Source organism: Falco naumanni, chromosome 14, assembly GCF_017639655.2.
Source record: "Falco naumanni isolate bFalNau1 chromosome 14, bFalNau1.pat, whole genome shotgun sequence".
NCBI classification, from domain to species: Eukaryota; Metazoa; Chordata; class Aves; order Falconiformes; family Falconidae; genus Falco; species Falco naumanni.
The window spans coordinates 7,533,505-7,555,571 of record NC_054067.1 but is presented as its reverse complement, the minus strand read 5'-3'; the positions used below and the strand labels follow the sequence as shown (position 1 = coordinate 7,555,571).

The 22,067-nt window shown below is 41.6% G+C and overlaps 1 protein-coding gene across 1 annotated transcript; it reads right to left on the bottom strand.

Annotated features, from left to right (window-relative positions):
• Positions 1-28: 28 nt before the first annotated feature.
• LAMP2 (lysosomal associated membrane protein 2) lies at positions 29-15,658 on the bottom strand. Its single transcript, XM_040614047.1, is given in 10 exon segments — positions 29-2,491; positions 9,985-10,152; positions 11,016-11,094; positions 11,360-11,479; positions 12,006-12,223; positions 13,004-13,165; positions 13,799-14,012; positions 14,558-14,676; positions 15,516-15,610; positions 15,612-15,658. Coding segments are annotated over 10 exon segments (1,365 nt in total). The 3' UTR covers positions 29-2,348.
• Positions 15,659-22,067: the final 6,409 nt, after the last annotated feature.

Here is a 22,067-nt window from a genome sequence, read left to right as displayed (position 1 = left end):
TGCATGTCTACTTACACTAAAACAAAGCTTTATAAACACTGTAGTTTATTTTCCATACACATATTCTACTTTCAGCATATTTGTACAGTCATTTCAATATCTGGAGAATTGTATACACCACTTCATGCTGCAACAACCTTAAAGTGCCGGTTCAATTTTTGACTTCTATTGAAGCCCAAAATATTACTTTATATGTATATATAAAATATATCTACATATGTGTGGATCTAGGAAATTACCACGATTTACTAAAATAACCTAGCAAAAGTGATGCAAAATACTTTGATCTGCAATCTGAGCATGAAACCGTAGATGGAATCCATCTGCTGGCAGCAGAGAAAAGCAGCACACTAACAAGCACGTGCTTGTTACTGAGAAGCTGCCAGTCTCAAAAAAATTCTCCATCTTCCACTCCGGCTGGGAGAGCAAGTAATGCGAGAGCAAAGGTACAACACAAAAGACCAAGACAACCAGAACCAGAGCACAAAGTCAGACTCAGCAGCGTTAAGTTACACTCCTAGAAGTAGATAACTTGGTTCAAGAGGCCATTTGTGGTACAAAAATCAGTTCTGTCAGATTCAGGTAAAGCTTGTCTTTGGTCACAGTGAGGACAAGAATAACTGAACATACAGGTATTTCTCAAACATCAAAAGTAACTGTTTAGCAATCTCCCTTCCCTGCATATATAGCTATTGTGAGTTACTTAAACATCAGTGTTGACCATCTCCTTTGTGTATGTGAATTATTGAAGGTGCTTTCCCTACAACATAGATACAGGCTCAATGCACAAAGATTAAATATTACAGCAGCTTTAGTAAACACCTGCTGCAGAGGACAGTAACTCCATGTCCATCAGTAGCCCTCTGCAGACCTGGCAGCTCTTGAGCCATCCCTCAGCCGGAACGCAGGGTTTACTAGCTGCAGAAGGCTTTTACCAAGATGGACTGAAGAGGCTGGAAGAGCAAGAGGCTTCTTTCACCCTACCAACATGAACCTGATGGGAATGAAGCAGCATACAACCACAAACAACTAGCTTCTGTTTTGGTACAGTTTAAATAGGGAACTTCGAATTGCAAAAGGTATGGCATTAACAACAAAGAAAGCATCTTCAAACAAGCCAGGTGCTCTTACTCCTTTGGAAGTCACTTACTTCACTACATATAGATATATATTAGTTTCTGCTTTACGATCAGCATTCCTTATGCCAGAAATTTTGTGCTCTTACCCTATTCAACTGTTATTTGAGAGAGAGCAATAATTAGATTAAAAGCAGATTAATCCTATCAAAACAGACTGGGTTTCTATCTCCACTTGCATGCCTAGATGACAGCTTTTCGGTGCTCCCTGTCAGCCCATGAAAGCTGGACAAAGGAACGGCAGGGATCTCTGAACAATCTGTGTTCTTAGGCGGTCTTTAAGCCTCACGTGGCTGAGTAGCAACTCACTGTGTAGCTCCTTTATGCGCACACAACCAAAGCTGAGACAAACGGCAGCCAGCGAAATTCCAGCCTCCCGCCCTCATTCCACAGTTGAGCTCAGAACAACAGGGAAAACACAGTCAAGAAAATAGCACAGGACACATTTCCTTCAGCGGACTGTTGGCTTTTCTTAGTGGAAGTTCTCCAGGACTGAGCCTTAACTTGGTGAATGAAGACAGTAAAGACATCGTGCTAGTGCAAGGCTATTTAACATCTGTTAGCAGTCAACTTCTCCATACTGATGTTAAACGAGTTAATTTGCTAGAAGAATCAGATGTTCATCTCATACTACATTAGTATTAAAGAGATCAGGTACTACCTTTACATTCAGAAGGAAGAGGAAATTCAGACCAATTCATAAGAACAAGCTGCTAATGAAAAAAAGACGACAGCCACATGCCAAATTCCCCACAGAAGTCTGTTAAGAGCTTGGTATGCATTTTCCCATAGCATGTACAAGTCCCTTCTGACATAGCATTCACACCTTTAATTATGGTTCTGGCTTCAGCAGTATCCAAGATAAGCTGTATGCAACTAGAAGTTTTCTTGTGTAAAAAGATGAAACAACAGAAATAAAAAGTTTCACAGATTTTTTTCTTTACTCAAGCACACATTTCTCATGTGGACACGCATCAACCCTACTCAATTCTATGGTCCTCAGAACACTTCCTTCAAAATTGTACAGTAGTTTCAAGTAATTCTGCAACTCATCTTCATACTTATGGCACATTGTTCTGTCATTAAGTAGTTTTTTGTTGTTTTTTTTTAATAAAGAAACTATTAATTTTTCTTATTTTTAAAGGGGCAAATCAGGGAATCTGGGAAAAAGAGAAAAGCAGGGAAGGTGGCAACAGAGATGGAATTAAGAGATTATACAGACTGATAGCCAGTACGACTTTTTCTTCTTCCAATGATATAAGATATAAAGACAAGAATGATAAGGAAGCCAAGTGCCATGCCCACTGCGATGGGAATAAGAAAGTTCAGGTCAGAATCAGCAAAGCACTCTTCAGCTGCAGAAAGAAGAAAAACAGAAAAAAAAAAGCAAGGGAGAATAAATTAGTAAAGGAAATCCAGCATTAGAAACCAAAGCAAGCAAGGAGCTAACAGACATTTTTGAGAACTTATGCTGTACTGGATACAATAATGCATCTACAGTAAAATCAGTATTGAGTGAAGAATTGATAGAAAGATAGACATATATAGCACACGCATCACTTGTATCGGTAACGCACTACTTCCAATTTGTATGTTTAATTCCATCTTCCTCTAGCGAGCAGTCCACTGATCAGGAACGTGAGGACACAACAGCAGCCTGAACAGGCATTTGCTGCTCACGGCTCAGTTACAGAAGTGTAGCAGCACAGGCAGACAGACCATATATTACTACTTTTCCAAGTGATTTCCCAAACCCTGGTCACCAGCACTTCTCTAGGTTCTAGGTACAAAGTAACAGACAGCAAACCAAAGGAGAAACCTACTCAACACTACAAGAGACATATGCTGAAAGCACCAAGTGGAAAACACTGAAAGGCTCGCTCTTGATTGAAAATGAAGCTGCCCACCCAAAAACACAAGGGAAGGGTTATCAGTTTCAGCTGACAACTATGCAGACCTTACTGAAATCAACATAGGAGAAAAAGAGACAGCTGTAATGCTGCAGTGGTTTTAGATACACAGGTTGTAAAACACAAAGAACTCCTTGCTGATACAAACATGCAAGGATTAGCAAGCCACACTGGGACCTGACTTCAAACTCTGACACAGAGGCAGGGCTTGGCATTCTTCTCATCTGTAGAGAGGGCAGAGCTCCACTGGTGTGGTGCTGAGACAAGATGTTTAGCAAGATATGACACAGCGTCTGTGTACTGCTTCAGCACGGTAAGGGTGCTTGACTTACATGCCTTTAATAAAGCAGAGCTCCTTATAAAACTTTTTGCTTTAGTTTATATTAGAGCGGAGTAAGGGTCATGCACACAATCCAATGCTTTAGCAAAAGTTAGCAGCTATTAACGAGTATTTAAACCACACCAGCCTCTGTCAGCCTTAGTTAGGGAGGATTTACTAGCTCAATTTAGCTCTCTACAGCCCAGCACCCCCGCCCCCCCAGAAGGCTATACAAAACCTTCAGCCAAAGGGAAAGAAAACACCACACGGTTTGGCACCCACAATCTGAAGGCACCTACTGCCACACAGAGTAACACTTGGGAAGAAAAGACAAGAGGAAAGGAAATACGGACCTTATACAACGAGCTATTTCAAAATATTCTGACTACTGAAAAGGCATTTAAACATCTTAAAAAGATAACTGCATTTGATGTTTAATCATCTTTGTTCACCAAAGATCAACATACACAATTTAACTACTGCATGCTGGATAATGGGTCATTAACACTAAACAGGATCGAATCTGCTAAGGATGAAAGGTGCCCAGCAGGCAGTGACAAATGCCCTTTCTCTTCTTCAAAGGAAGGAGATTGCTGCAAAACACATCACACTGCTTCACTGTTACAAGGAATTCCCAGGATAAAAAAGGTTTAGTTTCACACCAGGGACATTTCATCCTTTACCTCTCTCCAGTTTGCTGCCGTTGCTGCACACATCTATGCATGCACTGTTACTGTACAATGGTTAGATGCCTCAGAGAAGTGTCTTCACATGCAGAACCTTGTAGCAGTATATCATGACAAGCAGACTCCACGCTCAGGCCAGGAGGAATAGCTTTGTCAATGCTATTTGGTTGAATATGTCTCCATTCAAAATAAAAAAAGAATCTTGGCCCCCAGCATTTGTAGCCTCAGTATAAAAGCTAGCTTTCCTTTTAATTCCAATCATGAGATTCAACTGATAGCCCCATTATTTTTTTTTATTGTTATGCGCTATACAATAGAGAACGCTGTGGTAAATTTAAAATAAATAGATTTTAAAAAAGGTGTTCATTGGCTGGAAAAGCTTCTTTTGAGGAGTACTAGCATGGCATCTTTATGCTACAAGATCAGAAATCTTGGTATCTTAGAGCATAATTTTAATATTTAGTAAACTGTATATAAGGCACAGTCAACAGAAATCAAAACAAACCACAGTCTAGGATAGATTATATACATTAACACTCAACATCCACAAGCGCACACAAGTTAATGCTATTTTCACAAAACAGAACGAAACTATTTTCACTCATATAATGCCACTGCACCTCTTTACTATTCTGAAATTTAAAGTTTATTTTAGAAGAACTGAAATTAATTCATCAACAGAATATGTTCTATTTCATAGTCAAAGTTGTTAGTTTATGTTTGAACCTATGACAACACACTCTGCATCATTTGCTTAACCAGGCTTGTTTTTAACAAACTTTTGCCTGACTCAACAAACAAGCAGCCCTTTGAGTTCAATTTTTTAAAAAACAGACTTAAACTTGCTCATTTTAAAACTATTCCTACCCAATATTACAGCATTTCTTGTAACCAACACAGCAAGCACTAGGACAAATCATCTTCCCAAAGCTGCTCCTACTGCTACGGGTACAATGAAGTTGTCTACCTCTGGGCTGCAATCTTCAGCTGAACAGAAAAAGGGCAAGTCTGAAATAGAAATGTATTTAAGTAGAAGTATTTAACACTATGATCTCCCTCCAATTGCTTCAAAGGTATGCCTTTCCCCAGCAGGGCATCATTCAGTCATCCGCAAAACACTGACCCCTCTTTCCCCTCCCCAAAATACAATAGCAATAGCTCCCCTTCCCAAATATCGTAACTAATAGACTCACAGCTCCAGGATGCACTTTCTGGAAAAGCACGTCTCTGCCTATTACTGTAGATTTAACATTACTGTATACCACAAAGTCCAGTCTTCCAGTGTCTAGATATTGCAAGTCTCCAGAACAGCCAACAATATAGACAGACAAACAAGACAATTACAGTAAAACCAGTAATGCTTTGACATACACACACACACACACACCCCCAGTCTTTACACTTACTACAGGACAACAGCAACTCCTGCTTGTTCAGAGTTTTGTCACACTCTTACAGACTGACTTGTACTAACAATTTGACAGAATTTGATGCCTGCAATCCCATTGTAGTTTAATTTTACTTTAGACAGATTTACATCCTTAGGAACCCCACTGTTGAACTCTTTAAGAAGAGCCTACAAAAATATTTGTGTGTTTCTTCACGTTAAAAAAGCTTCAGCTGACACTTCAGCAAGGTGCTAACATTACTTTGACTTTGTGTAGCAGATAAGAAGGGAGCTTTAACAGTGATTATATAAGCAGTTCAGGCTAGACTCAAGAAGATGATATCTGATTAGACTGCATCTTTTTCCTCTTGTCCTATGACCAGAGTTCACAGGACAGGGCAGAAAGAGGTATGGTAAAGGGAAGAGCAGTGCCTCTCGATACAGACAAGTAGTATATAGTAGTACTGTTACCAGAAGAACTGGCAGCACAGACAGCATCAGAGCTTCTACCATAAAGGATGAAGCTACTAACCAATTCCCAGAAGACTCCCTAAACACTTCTGTTGAATGTAGAGACTTATTTCTTTTTCCAAGACAACTGCTAGAAGAAACTGAACCGTTCACAGCTGTACACCCATTTCAAATGACTAGCAAAATCAATCAAAAACACCTGGTCTGGAGGGAACTACAACTGACAAAAACCTTTACAAGCAAATTTCTAATGATGAACCAGATGTACAGTGTCTCCATTAGTTCCCAAGCTGTCTTCTGCTAGTGGATTGTACCCAAGCACAATTCACAATATGTTACAAAACAAAGCATTAAGACAGAGGACTCTTTGAGGAGTGCCTTCACCAGCTGTGTAACAGGATCTCAGATATAGACTGATTCAAAGTTGACCTTACTCATTTAGTTTATTTTTTTTTTAAAAAAAAGACAGTACAAGATGTCTGTTTTCAAATTAGTTAAAAAAAAATGTGAACAGGTTTCCTTAAGAAATAGAACAATCTTTATTATTTAGAGCACATATTGAACAGGTTGACAGTTCCCTACGGTGCAATACATACAGGAAAACTAGTGGTTTTATAACAACAGGCAGTCAGGTGAAACTTGAGATTATTGTTTGGTTTTTTTTAAACCAGTTATCTGCACATCAGTCTAGGAGTACTTTAATCTCTTAGCCAATATACTTGTAAATGAAGATTAAGTAGCAGGTTTTTCCAAAGATACTTCCAGTACTGTTGAATTTTGGGAACAGTTTGCACTCATCTTCTATATTGTCACTTAGAAACTGCACAGCAAAAATTTGCATGGTCAGATGAATACAGCATGGTAACTACTCCTTAACAGAAATGCAAGTGTAACTGGTGCCACTGAACATCAGTCACAGAAGTGCTAAAAATTTATCTGAACTTCTGCATTTGAGCTATAGTAATACCAAAGTCATTAGATCCATTTTTTTTAATTTTTGTTTAATTAAAATGTTAAGTCTTGAAGCCTGTTTCAGGATTAAACTTAAAGTAGTTCCCAACTTTCGTTAAAATGAATTTCAGTAACTGATGCAAAATTCAAGCTGTAGACTACAAGCTATAGTAAGCATTATCCACCCATACTTGCTTCCTTGGCTAGTGTCAAGAGAAAACTGTTTTTACAAAAAAAAAATAATTATTGAAAGTGTATTTTATGATTTGTATACAAACATGCCACAGACATCTCTACAACCCTAGAAAACACTAATAAAACACTAAACCAGCTTTGATGCAGAGTAAACTCATTCTAAAGGGGGAAACAATGTTATGTTCATTAAATAACTAGTTTAGGCAGCTCATGTTATGACATATGCAAAAAAAGCCACACTTACCTAAAAGTCTAAAAGACTTTTTTTTTTCCATGCAGTAAAAACTATGTATTACAGCACAAGGAGGCCAGAAAAAAGTAGTGCAGCAAAGGTTAAGTCTCTACAGAGCTGCAGTTTAAGAACAGTCCGGTCGTGCTGCACTTAAGCTAGTTATCCTTTCCATACAGCAAGGAAAAACAGGTGTTATGGGTCCATCTCAGACTCATTTGGCTTTTGCATTCTTAACATTAATAAATGCTACACAGCAAACAATCAAACATAAAGTACATTAATCATTCAGAATGCCAATGGCAGGCAGTTATAATGTGAATTTTGATCAGCAGAGAACCATCCAAGATGAAGATTTAAAGACAGCTCAAGCTGTAACAACAGATACTGGCTCATTAAACAAAAGCATTTTTTTAAACAATGGTCATTCAAAGCAACAAGACAGACTAGTTCTGTGCAGAGTAGGATATAAAGTTAAGTGCACTTTAAAGTTCTGGAATATTTAGAAAGGTTATTCCCTTTAAACTGATGCCAGCAAAAAAGCTTGCATTAATTTAGCAGAACACTACCTCAGTTGAGTATTTTAGATGATTGCCAAGGTATAGTAAGCAATGAAGAATTCAGTGCCTAACAGTAAATTCTTTTTTTGAAAGCATTTGAAAACGGCACTGAAGTCTTCCTCTGTATCTACCATTTGGCAAGTACAGGTTACCCATTTTGTTTGTACAGTCAGGGTATATGAATGATTCCTGAAACGACACTGAGGCAGGAGTAAACTACTCAAACTCTGTCAAAGCTAAGTAACTTACTGCTGCCACTTCAAAAGATCATTTAATCACCAGCCTGAAGTTCAATTCTATGAAAAACAAAGTTGTTACTGGGCATCGTACAATCCTTGTTAAATACTATACAAGTCAACATAGTGACTAACACTGCCAGCTTAACCCACAATTATGACAACAACTAAGGAACGCAGAGGAGAGAAGCAAGTACAAATTCTATGCTATTCTGGGAGTTGCCCAATGCACATCAGTTTAGAATGTGTTCTTGTTTCAGGCTATGATTTTTAAAATGCAGAAATAATTCCTTAACACTTTAGGGTTTTTGCAAGATAAAATCCTTAGCCTAGCAATTTATCCAGTATTTGACATCTTCAAAACAGCTATGAAACCCACGTTGTCTTCTCAGAGCAGGAAAACTAAAAACGTAGCGCTGCTTCATCTGAGATAAACATTCTCTCTTTGTTTCTCAACTCCAATTACCTGCGGCTAGTAATTACTCCTAGGTATTGCGTCTTTTGGGGACTTCAGAACTTGCACTTGCTTTGTTAAAAGTGAAATCAGAACAGGAATCACATTTAGATTCACAAAGTTTGATATCCAGCATAGCTTTTTCTTCTGCCAATTACATAAGCAACCACTATAATGGCAATCAAGCCAGCAAGTGCAGCACCAACTACAATTGGGATTAGAATGCTGTCATCATCCAGCGAACACTCCTGGGCTGTAGATGAGAAAAAGGTTGCAACAAGGAATAAATAAAGACAGAATACTTGCCAAGTGTGCTATAAAAATCTGTTTCCCTTAGTACCAGGGTGTTCAAAAAATCAAGTTTTATTACATCTTTAAGAGAGAAAGAACTGCAGAGGTCTCATGTGTAAGTCTAGCACATATTAAGCATTATATAATCACTTGGAACATTTCATAAACTAGAATAAGCTAATGGTGTACAAATTTTCAGGTGTGCAAGATCTGTACTAGACAAAGGAGGAGGCATTCTGCTTTTAAGACAGAACAAGGCTTATCTATTTCATATTTAAGGCAAGTCTGGTACTTTTATTCATTAAAAATAAAGTGACCTAGATTTGGTAACAAGAAAAGGCTATAATTAGAAGGAAGCTAGCTGCAAATTGAACACCACAGTTAAATGGGACCCTAACTCTTTAGAATGTATTGTGATAAACACCGTTTACCCTGCATACATTTGGGGACTTCTCTCTGCCTACAAAAAGCTGTTTCAAAACCTGCACCTGATCTATTTGTCTGCAGATTAGCCTAGTCTGGTAAGACCGCTAAAAGTATTATCAGTAAGTACAAAGACCAGGTTACACTAAAGATTAAGAGAGGGGTAATTTAAGCCATTCCAGTTTTCCCCAGAGAAGACCAGGACAATGCAGCGAACAAACATTTTTAGAATCTTTCTTTACTTCTGGATATTCAGGACTGCTTCTGAAGGAAGCTTGGCCAGTTCATGCCTCCCCCCCCCCCCCCCCCCCCGTTCCTTTGACTGTCAGGAAAAAACAAAACATCTAACTGTATTACCAAAGTACACTTCTACTGAAGTTTTGTCCCATTTTCTTATACATTTGAGCTACAAAAAGCTGTATGTCAAAATGGTATCAGATAACTTCTAATTTATTCTGCAAGGTAATGCTTATTATGTTCCTTTTCAGTGTCTCTAGCTCCTTCAAGTTTTATGAAGGAGAATCAGCATACCTAGCAGACATTTTTTGAAGTGAATACAAAGCTTTCCTTAACTTTCAAGTCAGTCTCGGAACTTCTCTTCATTCCATGTGTCAAAAAACAAACAATGGAACAAGAGCTTCAAAAATAAAGTGCTTGTGCCCAACACTGGTGCTTTTCAGCACATAAGAATTTTGCTAGCATTACAAGAATTAAGAAAAAAAAGAAGAACTCTTACCTGTAGAGAACTTATTAGCCTTCACAAGGAATGGCTGAATCCATAGATTAAAAGTATGTATTTGAATATCATCACTAATTTCAAGAGTTTGCTCTTTCCGGCACATGTAAGAACTACCAAGGAAAGCATCCCACTTGCTGAAATTGTTGTTATCTGCACTTGAAATGACTAAAGAAAGGAGGAAAAAAAAAAATAAGGAAACTTGCATGCCCACTTTGAATGCAAGAGAGTTGCTAATACAATCATAAGACTAAAGAGCTGAATCTAGAGGGGCCAATTTTCATCACTGACTGCTCTGAAAAACAAGGTAGTCTGAAGTGTGATTTATCTGTTTAACCAGAAGTCATGCCCTGAAGTTATACAGTACTTAGCAGTAACCTATGCTTCATATAGACATGACATTAGGCTTTCCTTGTAGCTCCACTCATCCCAACATCACAGAGTTACAAGGATTTTAGCTTTAGTAGCCTTTTAACTGCAGCAGCCATGACAAGCAACTTACAGCATACTTTTTTCCAAGTCAAAAGCATAGGGCTTTGTTTGGGGTTTTTTTTGTTTGTTTTTCTGGGGGGTTTGTTTGTTGGTTTTTTTTTTAGTTTTTGAAGGACTGGTTTCTTTTCCCAGTGAGAGTTAAATAGAAACGGTTGGAAGATAGAGCAGCATCCTCAGTCAAAAAGACAATAGCTGGTTTAAGAAAAACAAAAAGCTCCAGAGTTAGTACAACTGTATTTCACACCTCAAAAATTATGTTACTGAAAACAGTTATAAGGAAACCCTCTTAATTTATAGGGACCCCATTAACAGAATTTTCAGGAAAAGAGAATGAACCCACACTGCTGTTTAAAGTAACTCCTATGGCCTTTTCTGCTTATTACTTTCTTCCCTAATTTCAAAGACTTAAAGTAGGAAGTAACAGTAAGCATTAATAGCACTGGGGGGGGGGGGGGGGGGGGGGCGGGGATGGAGTATTTGATAAATACAGACATTGAGTAAAAGCTTATGCTTGTGTTAAGATAGATACTATTTCTTACCAGAACCGTTCAGACGGTTGAGCAGCGTAACATTCACCTCTTTCAGATAAAATTTTGGTACACCTGCACTTGTATTTTTCTGTTTAAGAAGCAAGAACCAATTGTCAGTGTGCAATTCTGCATTTTTTACTTTAAGAACACGTGCTTTACAAAGGGTAACACAGTCTTACATGTTCTACTTTAACCCAATTCTCTGTTTGCCTTGAGGTGGCCTGCTAGCCAGTTCCACATCCTACATGGGAACAGCCTACCACCAGCAAGTGACAGAAGGATTTTACTATGAGCAATCATCATGCAGTGCTGTTAAAGTAGAAACTTGGTTGAAACTAAAAGAAGTTACTTACAACAACAAATGTGAAACTAATCAACGTGCTATTTCCGTCATTCAATTTCAGCACCGCCGTTGTGTTACCACATGTACCATCTGCGCTAGTTGTCTTTGGATTGACGTTGATCAGAACAGGCTGAAATATAGACATATATCAAAGATGTTCAGCTGCCATTAGGAATACAGAGTTTCAGTCTGCAGCAGTCTTAGGCTAGAAGAGCTTGTCATGAAGATTACAGCAGGAAGACTGAGCCTGGCTACTACTGAACCAAGGCTACTTAAGTTTACATGCTGGTAATACTGAAGCACCACAGACTGCCCAGTGAAGTTTTGTTTTGTTGACTTAACACAACAGGCTACCTTCGGCTCCCTCTGTGGGGAAAGACAGGATCTGCAGGGACCAACAGCCTTAAGAGCAAAGAAAGTTCCAGGCTTCCAATGATGCTAGAGGTACTCCCACTAACAAGTTATGCTGAATCCACATCAGGTTTTGAAGCTAAATATTACACCACAAAACTATTCTGATGTCAGAGAGGTGCTATGTACAATACTTAAAGCAGTTCTGGACAGCCAGCAGCGTACAAAGCAAATACCCTGCACTCTGATTTCATACCAAGTAACTACAACAACCTTTCTACTCTTGTAAAACAGAAGAGAAGTACCTTGTCATGGGAAACATTCAGCTGCAGACCCACAGTAGCCAGAAGACAAGTTTTATTTCCACTTTTAAGAGAATAGTTTCCTGTGTCTGGATTCTCCACAGGTTTGGGAGCAGTGGTTGGAGCAGGTGACAAAGTGGTGGTAGATGCAGTAGTTACATTGGCAACAGTAGGTGGAACAGTAGGTGCAGAAGTAGGTGTATCAGCAGGACATCTAGACTCTGAAAAGATTTTAACCACCATTTCAGTGCTGAGATTTTATTAAAGTCTTACGACTCAGAGGTCAGTTCAATACAGACACCAATTTCTCTGCTGAAATCTAGGCTCCCTGGGAGTCTGCTAATCACCAAGTCAGAAGTCTCAAACTTAACGCTATGGCACAGTATTCCAAACAATTTACAGCTATCAGTTATTCTCAGAAATTCTGTAATGCCCACCGTTTCAAATCCATGTAGTATATGCAGTACTACTTACCTCTGAACACAGAGGTGAAACACAGACAAAGACAGCTAAGTAGTCATAGAAGTATGATATGTATTTGCTGTAGACAAAGTCAGCAGCCCTATTACACCATTTGTAGAAAAGTAACATGCTCATCTCTTTTGAGCAGTTGAGCTGTGAGGTGAGACAACAGGCTCTGGACTATTTAAATGAAAAAGCAAAGGCTACCACTGAAAATGGAAGGCAGTCAGTTAAAAACCTTGAAGCTCAAATAATCTAGTCAGCAACAGCAGCTCTGAAGTGCTTATTTTTAATACCCCAATTACTGGAATACACTAGATTACCACCTTGGCATGGGAACAATCTCTATTACTATATACTACTAAATCTGTTCTACTAATCTACTTTTCCAGGAACAAGGAAAGACATACTAAAGGATATTTACATGAATACAATTCAACACAGCACATCTCAGAACTGGTAGATTTTTTACTACGGCACTGTGCCCCCTGCACTAGGATGTGATATAAAAAACTTCATTCACAAATCAAAATGCTCACCTTTTTCACCGATTGTGCCATTCTGAACAAAAGCCTGCACGGTAACATTCCAGAAAATCTGCGTTACGTTTTCTGCTTCAAAAGACTCAATACTATGACACACGAAGACATTATTCAATTGAACTGGACTCATAGTGTCCTTTACAACAATAGTAACTGGTCCTGCAAAAAAGTACAACTATTTTAATGCCTTATGAACTACAAGAACATTTATAGGTAGTGTTCTGTTTTATATAATCCCCTAAGACAAAAATAAAGAGATAATTAAGTTTAACAATCCTAACCTTTCTTGATTGTTTTACCTGTGTGTCCTGACCTGAAGTGCTAAGTAGTGCAGAGAAGTAATCAAGCTTCCAGAACCAGACAAGCCATTACAAACATGACCCCTTTTACTTAAGTTTTTATTTAAGGAAAAAAATTTTCCTATTATTAATAAGTATTAGTACATGGAATGCCTAACGCTGTATTGCTTTGCTGGGTGAAAGGTCACATCGTGCAAACTAAAATGAATCTTCCATATGCCTGTGGTCTACTAGCAGCACCTCACTGATCAGTGCTGTTCAGTTAATCCTCCCCTTTCACTCCACTTAAAGAAATTATACATTCAGTGAAGCCAACTAGTCTGTATTCTTATCCAGTAGGCAGGTATGATTAACAATAGGCTGTACATAGCACAAAAGACATTAGATATATTAGTCCTTCTAACTTTGAAAAAGTCAACCAAAGTCACGTACACAAAAGTTAAAGCTTGTGGCCATAACTGCTTTATAACTAGTATTCTGCATTGCACATTACCTTTTCTTTTAGCATCAGGAAATACAGCAGTATCATTGGTGTTGTAGGTAAACGTGATGAAGTCGCCCTGGTAAGTTTCATTGGTTTTTGTAAAGTTAATGCTCCAAGAGTGACCTTCGCCAAACTGTACTGCCAGAAGTGCAGCATGTGTGTCATTGCCACAGACGCTTCCATTGTGTGTCACACTGGATGACAAATTCAAGGTTGTGTTTTTCTAGGAAAAAAGAAAATAACTTGAAATGTTTTCACAGATAGCAGTCCTTCCCCATGACAACATTATAAACCTGCTGGAGTTAGAACCTCGCACAAGATCAGTGAGATTATTTTAGGTTATTCTACAAAATTATGAAAAAGTCCCCCTGACACCTGACTTAGAAAAGAATCATATCACATTCAAGACAAAAGTACAAATCTAACTGAGCTGTAAGCCTCGACCATGCTGAGCTGCAATTTACATTCACTATTTGGGCTAAGAACATTACTACACTGAAACACAAAACCCATCAAGTTTGACAGGTATACCATTTAAGTAAGTGCAACAGGGCACTTTCAGTTATTTGTACTATTAATTGAGAACTTATGCTTTGTTTTAGAAGGAATATGTAGGAATAAACTTAATAACTAACTTGAAAAAAAAAAAAGTAGTAAAACCCCAAACACCTTAGGTAAAAGACCCAAACACCAAGTAAAAGAGCATACTTAAAACTTGTACACAGGACAAAATACAGTTGTCAACAAAAGTTGACTCCAAATACTTACATAATCACTACTGTTTGTTTCGTATTTTATGAAGAAACTCATCATCCATCTTGCATACAGGCACGTAGCATTAGAGGCATCCTTTATATCTACTTCCACTGCATAGGACTGGAGAAAACCTAGAAGGTATGATCATTAGCTATTGAGACATTGCTTTCACTTTGTTTTCTAGAACCACTCAAGAGGAACTCATTACAAAGCAGAAAATTATTTCAGGACTGAATTCAATTTGCCAGACACTGAAAGAATAGCTAGGTTTCTAAATAGCATTATAACTAGAACATCAGCTTTATGGTGACACAGCAAAGAGCACGAACACAACCCTTGAACGAAGTGCTGCTTGTGGGCCAGAGCCTCCCTATTTGTTTCACCATGGTACAGTTCTAGTCGGCCTCCAAGGAATGAGCCTGGGGTGCCCTCACCGTGTAGCCTCCATTTCTGGCCCCAAAGGAGGGGACGTTACATCCCCCTGAACATTTTTGGGAAGGTTTCTATCGCTGTGGGATACGTAACTCGGTGACACTCGGACAGAGGCGCTCCCCCACCGCCCGTTTTGCGGTGCAGCGCTGAGGGCCGGCCCCCGCAGCTCCCGGCTGGCCAGGCCACCCCCGGTGAAACACCACCAGGCCCCGCCGGTGAAACACACGCGTCCGCCGCCCGGTCGGCCCGGCCTCCCCAACAACAGGGCCCCGCCAGGCCGCCGTGGCGCACCCCGGCCCCCGCTGCCCCCCCGGGGGTGACAGCGCGGCGTGAGGCGGCCCAGTCCCCACTGCAGGGCCGACCCCGGGGAGTCGCCGCTGGGCTGAGGCGTCGCCGGGCCCGTGCCGGGCCCGTAGCCCCCCCGCCACCGCGTCACATGTGCGACGGAGCGGGAGGGGCGGCCCGCGCCCGCGGGGACACCTGCCCCCCCCCACCCCCTACCTCCCGCAGCCCCGGGGGCGGCCGCCGCCCCGCTCACCGGAGCTGCCGAGCAGCAGCAGGAAGAGGAGAGCGGAGGAGGCAGCGGAGGGGGAGCGCAGCCCCATCCTGCCGGCGGCGGGCGGCGGCGGGCAGCGAGCGGCGGGGGCGAGCTGGCGCGGCGGGGCCCTGGCCACCGGTCATGTGACGGGAGGGGCGGGGCCGCCCGCGCGCACCAATCGCCGCGCCGCGCCTCTCGATTCGATGGCTCGCGGACGGGGCGCTCGCCGCCCGCCGCCTCGGGCGGGCCCAGCCGGCTTGTGCGGGCGGCCCCGGGCCTGCGCTGCCGCCGGGGGAGTCTGCGGGCAGCCTGGGCTAGCCCCGCGGAGGCTGCTGGAGACCGGGAATGCTGAGGGGAGGTGTGCCTTCCCAGAAGTTTAATATAGGGCCTGTCGTTGAAAAAAAAAAAAAAAAAGAATTAAGGTACTTTCGCTGTTTACGATTAAAAAAAAGGGTCTAAATTACCTCAGGACTGGCAGCGCGCTGCCGTGCCGGGTCAGGTGCTGGGCAGGCCCTGTCCTGAGGGAATGGCCCTGTCCTGAGGGGCCGGCCCTTTCTGAGGGACCGGTCCGGTCCTGAGGGAATGGCCCTGTCCCGAGGGGCCGGCCCTGACCCGAGGGAATGGCCCTGTCCTGAGGGGCCGGCCCTGTCCTGAGGGAACGGCCCTGTCCCGGGTCGCACTGCGCCCGACCTGGCCCAGCCACCCCTGCCATCCCCCCATGCCCGGGGCCGGGCAGCGGTGCCCCCAGGCTGTGCCCCCGGCCAGGCAGCAGCCTGCCGGTAGCGGCTCTGCGGTGGGACCAGGGCCTCTGCAGTGGTGGTGGATCAGTGTGGAATAGGGCGCAGAAGGAATAGGGGGGATAACAGCTGCTGGGTGCGAACGGGGGAGAAAAGAGCCAGCGGGGTGCAGGGGGGGGAGAAGACCCGAGTGGACAAGAAGCCTGGTGGATCTGAGACTGGAAGGATGGGTGTTGTATTGCAGCCTGTGGAGTATTGATTGGGGGCGCAGGGCGGGGAGATAGGTTGGCTTGGCAAAGAAAGGGGAGATAGAAGAAGACATTGGGGCTGGGGGACAGCAAGACAAATGGCAGGCAGGTACTCAGCTGCCCGAGGAGACCAGCACTCTAGACTTGGGGAGGAAGGGCTGTCCTGGAGTAACATACTCCCATTCCTGATGCCGTGGGAGAACTGCAAATAGTATTTTGAACACTCAGGCACTAAGACATGCCCAATCATGGGGGAAGAAAGTGAAAGCTCTTGAGGAAGACAGTAGAACACATTGACCTGATAGAGCGAGACAGTGGGAGCATAGACAGTGTTGCTAGGAAAGCAGTTATAAAGTCTTGAGGAAGTTGAAATAATGCCATTTGTGATTAAATGTCAGTTGAATACTCTCAGCTGTATACTTGCAATACTGTACTTTTCCAAAAAGTATCACTAAACCAAACCTGGTGAGTCAGGACCACCGCTGAAACCAGTGCATCATACACATGGGGGTTCCACGCGCAAACACTTGTGTGGTCAGACACATTCGCCGCTTCTTTGCATTTCTTCTTGTGCTTAATAACTGTGTTACATATCTGCTATTAGTTAGAATTAATTAACCACATTTGATTAGGAATATAGAGTTATAAGAAATACTTTAGTGGAATTTGTGTTTGCATAGCAACCGACAGCTACTATGAAATCCTCTGTACAGCCCGTACCAAGGGTCAGAATCACCTAGTAGGAATGTTTAGAACTTAGATAACAGTTTCATGATTGAATGCATGATTGGATACAGTATCTACATGTAACCTAGGAGAATGTATTGAGATGTCAAAATGTAGAATTAATGGGAACTGGGGAGAGTCGAATGAAGCAACTCATAGTTACCTGCCAAGAAACAGTGAATGTAGGTAAAAAGTAATTCCGGCAGTGGCTATCGTGACCACTCATGTACCGCCTACCTGAATAATACCCCAGACCCATTTCTAGACCTTTCTAACCTTTACTGTGCAGAATCAGATATGGGAGGGGAGTATGTTAATGATTTTTGGGAAATACTATGAATACTTAATGAATATGTATGAGTAAGTCCTATATAAGGTGTATGATTTTGAAACTTGGTGTGCGTTGATCGTGAGAGGACTCACTCGCGCACCCAGCCGTTAATAAAGAAGTGTCTGCTTATCTGCATCACATTGGTGTTGATAAGTTCATTATTCCGAGATTTCGGTAACAACTGCACCTAGAATTGTCTTATCATGCATATTACATACCAGCACATGCATTTGTCTAAGCATCATTGCATGTGAATATCGAAATTCAATACTTTCAAAATACTCAGAATAATTTTTTATTTAGCCTTTGGGTTTCATTTACTGAAAATTTGTCTGAAGAAATAAACTTTATATTTAATAACTGAGCCAGCACTTGCTGTAGGCTGCGTGGGAGTGTCCAGTAACAGCAGCACAGACAAAACCACAAATTCTGAAAGCAGCAAGTCTTACGTCTTTCTCAGCTCCACTGCAAAGAATGGGGCATTTCAGAGGCTGGGAAGAGTCCTGCTGCTGCGGCTTTTACATTTCCTCAGGCTTCACCAGTTTAGTGCAAAGTCCTGTTTTGAAAAAGTGATCTCTCAGGAAATTAGGACCAATTACATTAAGAGGATTTGACTGTTTGGAGAGAAACATTGAATTAGGCTTTAATTATTCAGAGGAGGAGCAAATGATTGGTATGTTCCAGGCAGTGTGTGTGGTGGAACGTCACCTTTTGTATCAGCTGGAACATTTACTTCAGGACATGTACCTTTTTGTGTAAACATTGGTATGTTCAAACACCCCCTTGCTCTCAGTGAAGGACCCTGAATATTTTGATGTCTTGCTTGCCCATGGGAAATAGACTGTAAAATGACTAGATGTTCTGCAGACATAAACAGAAGACTGATTATGTTGTTTCCTTTATGCCAATTTACTGAAGCTCAAAAAGAAATCAAATGGTAGCTATCATAGCAAACAAATCTGTTTAATAACACAGAATAAATGTAGCAACTGGTGTGGGATTAAAAGTACAGTATAGTTTATATAATTTAGTGTAATGAAAAAGACATTGTTTTGCACCAGAAATAATAATGATCAATATCAGAACACGGATTATTCTCTTGATTTTGTTTGTACCTGCTGGCTTTGCCCTCCCTGTGTCTCCTTCCGCGGGCACTTCATGGTATTATATCTTTTAAACATAATCTTAGCAGGTGCACTTTTTATTCAGAGGCTTGCTTCTTCCGTGCTGTGTCAGTCAAGATAAATGAGAGGACAGTTCCTAGAAGCTATGGAAAACCGATACATGGGCTAATCCTGCTTTCAGTTGAGTCAATGCCAAACTGGCTATAGGAGTAGTTTAGCAGAAAGATGAAGTTGTATAAATTCAGAGACTGTGAAGTGGTGGTTTATTTTTATTGTCACAGAATATCACAGGAGAGACTGATGTGCCTGTGACATGTGTATATCAAGGTTGACCCTAGCGACAATGCGGGCAGCAATAAGGCAGCCACAAAGGCTGCCCAAAGGATTTCTGCCCTTGCCTGGAGCCTTGGGAAAACCAGAGGGTAAAATTCTACCTGCAGGGAGTTGGTACAGGTGCCTTGCATTCATGTACAGGATGAAGTTTGCCCAGGAAGCCCACGTGCTCCAGCCATCTGAATGTGTTAGTTAAAAACAATGTGCTCTTGTATTAGCACAGTGATAGTCTGCTCTTGCCCAGCCAAATGACAGAAGCTTGGTTTTGGCACTATTCTCCCTAAACAGATTTTTTGGCCAGTTCCCAAAGCCTATCTCCTGTTTGTAGCCCTGGAGAGAGCAAGATGAAACTCCATTCCTCTCTTGTTTAACAAATCCTCCAGCTTTCCTTAGGGAAAAAAAAAAAATCAGTGGCTGGGGGTCAGATGTTGTCCGATTCCCCTTAAATTCTATGGAAAGCTATTATATTCAGTACTTGTAGGACTCAAGCTCTAACAAATACCCACTGTGTCCTATCTATCAGACTTCAGTAACGTGAGATCAAACTCATATAATCAGCTGTTTTCCTTTAACGATGGAAGTGTGAATGATTGTTACCAGGATGCAAAGAAAATGCCTTACCTTTTTGCTTACTACAGATAAATGATTTTGCATTTGCCATGATTTTGGGAGTCACTGATGGATGACAAATTGATCCTGTTTTCTAAGACATTCCTTTTGTTTATTGCTGGATGTGAAAATGAGGACTGCAATGTTTCTGTAGGCATTACATTTTTACTGTGTGGTATACTTAGTCTGATGTTATTAATTTTAGGAAGATATTTACACGTACTGAGAACAAATATGCAACACCTTATGATTTCTTTTTAAAGTTTTGGTTCGTCAAGGAATATAAATTCATGCCTAATTTCAAATGTATAGGCTGTTCTGTGATGTTTGTTCACACCATATCTTTGCTGTCTAGCATATAGGTAATCCTTTGTGAATCTTTTAGCAGTTTTGACTGGTTAGATATATCTGTAATCAAACTTTTCTTCACCCTGGGACTTGTAAAAATTGGTGAATGTGTGTGATCAGAAGAAAAGTTTAAGTGTTTAATGAAGCACTAATATTTCTGATCTCTGGTGCAGAAGAGTACAGTGATAAAAAGAAAGAGATAATACCTAGGACATGCAGTAATCACTATTTTGTTCTAATGTATTTTTATTCATTCTTGTAGATGCCTTTTAAAAAACAGAGTATTTTCTGTATGTTTTCCAGGGGCAAGATTACAGCAGAACCAATTATTCCTTTCCAAGAGGATTTGGTACCATTTCACACATGAGGGATGGAAGGAGGGAGAGATTAACGCTAGCTGGAGAGGTCACGGATTCGCTTGGCAGAGGGGGATGAATCACAGGGACCTTCTTGGGACTGTGCCAGCAACTGAGAGTTACAGGTATTCGCCAAAGTTTTCCTTTTCGTGCAGCCCCAGTTTGCAGCCTGGGGAATAAGGATTTGCTGTGATCCAGACACTGTAACAAAGACCATACATTGTCAGTATAGCATGACATCTGCAGTGCTTCAGCTGTGTATGCTTGCCTGCTCAGTGGTGGAAAAGGGATGACTGCCTATAGCTCTGCTGTGCTGTTTTTGAAAAAAATAGCTTATTATCTAAACCACGTGAAAGCTGTGGTTCGCTACTGCTCTGAGCAGATGGCAGTGTTTCTGAGCTGTTGGGTTTCTGGAGGAGGTGGTAGTAGGAAACCAAACCATTAAATGCTGCTGCAGGAAACTGCTGAGTCAAGACTGGGGCAATCGCGTGAAATGCCAAAAAAAGAAACCTTGGTGGGGAGGTGAAAAGATCAGAGAGCAGCAGACAGCTGCAAAACTTCGTGCAAGAGCACTCTGAAATCTCATGTTGTGACACAGCTGGAAAAACACATTCTTGGCTTAGCAGGAAGAAGCAAAGGCACAGGCAGCAGTATTTCATCACAAGGCTGTTGTACAAACATAACTTATAGACGTGCAACTTGGTTTAATCATACTCCGGCTGCTTGGGTGGGTGAAAGCGAGGCAGGGGCTGGGCTTTGCTGTGGTGCTGGTACAGCAGAGGCTCCTTTCCTGTCCCACCGCAGGCATCCTCAGTGCTGCGGGATGCAGGGTGAGGTGATGCCATTAATGCAGGGGTACCCAGTTGTGCTCAGAAGTATTTCCAGCTGCTGCTGGATGTCATGTGGACTAGAGCACTCGGCAGCTGGGTTAACATGCGGCAGGAGATGAGATTTATGCATTTTGTGGGTCACGCCAAACGAGTTCTAGATGTAGATCTGCTCAACGTGAAAAAAACTTGACTGACAACTCAACAGATTTTTTGGGCTTGTAACAGCAACATAGAAAAATGTCAGTACTCTCAATTTTGTTTTTATTGACATACATTACTAACTTGCTGGAGATATATCTGTCAGCTTCAGCGCAGGAATTATTTTGTGAAAATGGCTTTGCAGACAAGGCACCTCCCACTTCCAGCTCTTATGAAAGATGTGTTGACTGTAACTTTTTCTGAGAAATTTCAGCAGGGAAGGAAGTTAGATCTGAAATACAGGTTGGAAGAAAGACTATGTATTACACAGTCATTTTCATAGCTGGATATTTTAACTGCAGGACTTCAGTGCAGGATCCCTTGTGACCTAGAGTAACGTTACATTCCTTTTACAGAGAGCATATCAGGGTAGACTATATATTTAATTATCCAACAGTTCCCAGCTCTGTCAGAGGCAGGAAACCAGGTCTGGCAAACCCTGAGCTAGCAAAACCTGTGCACTGCATTGTCCTGAGCAACAAAACTCTTGCAAGGAACAATCTCTCTCCAATTTGAGGTTGTGTGTCTGCATTGTGCTTTTGGAGCTAGGATTTGAAGCAGCAGCTGCTGCCGTAGGAATAAAAAGGAAGAAGCTGAAGGGATACGCAGGTGGTGCCCAGTTCTGCAAGCAGCAGAATCATAGCCTTTTGGTTGCAGAACCCGTTCTTCGGAGGAGTGACTTGACCTACTCCCTGGTTGCAGCCTACAAGCA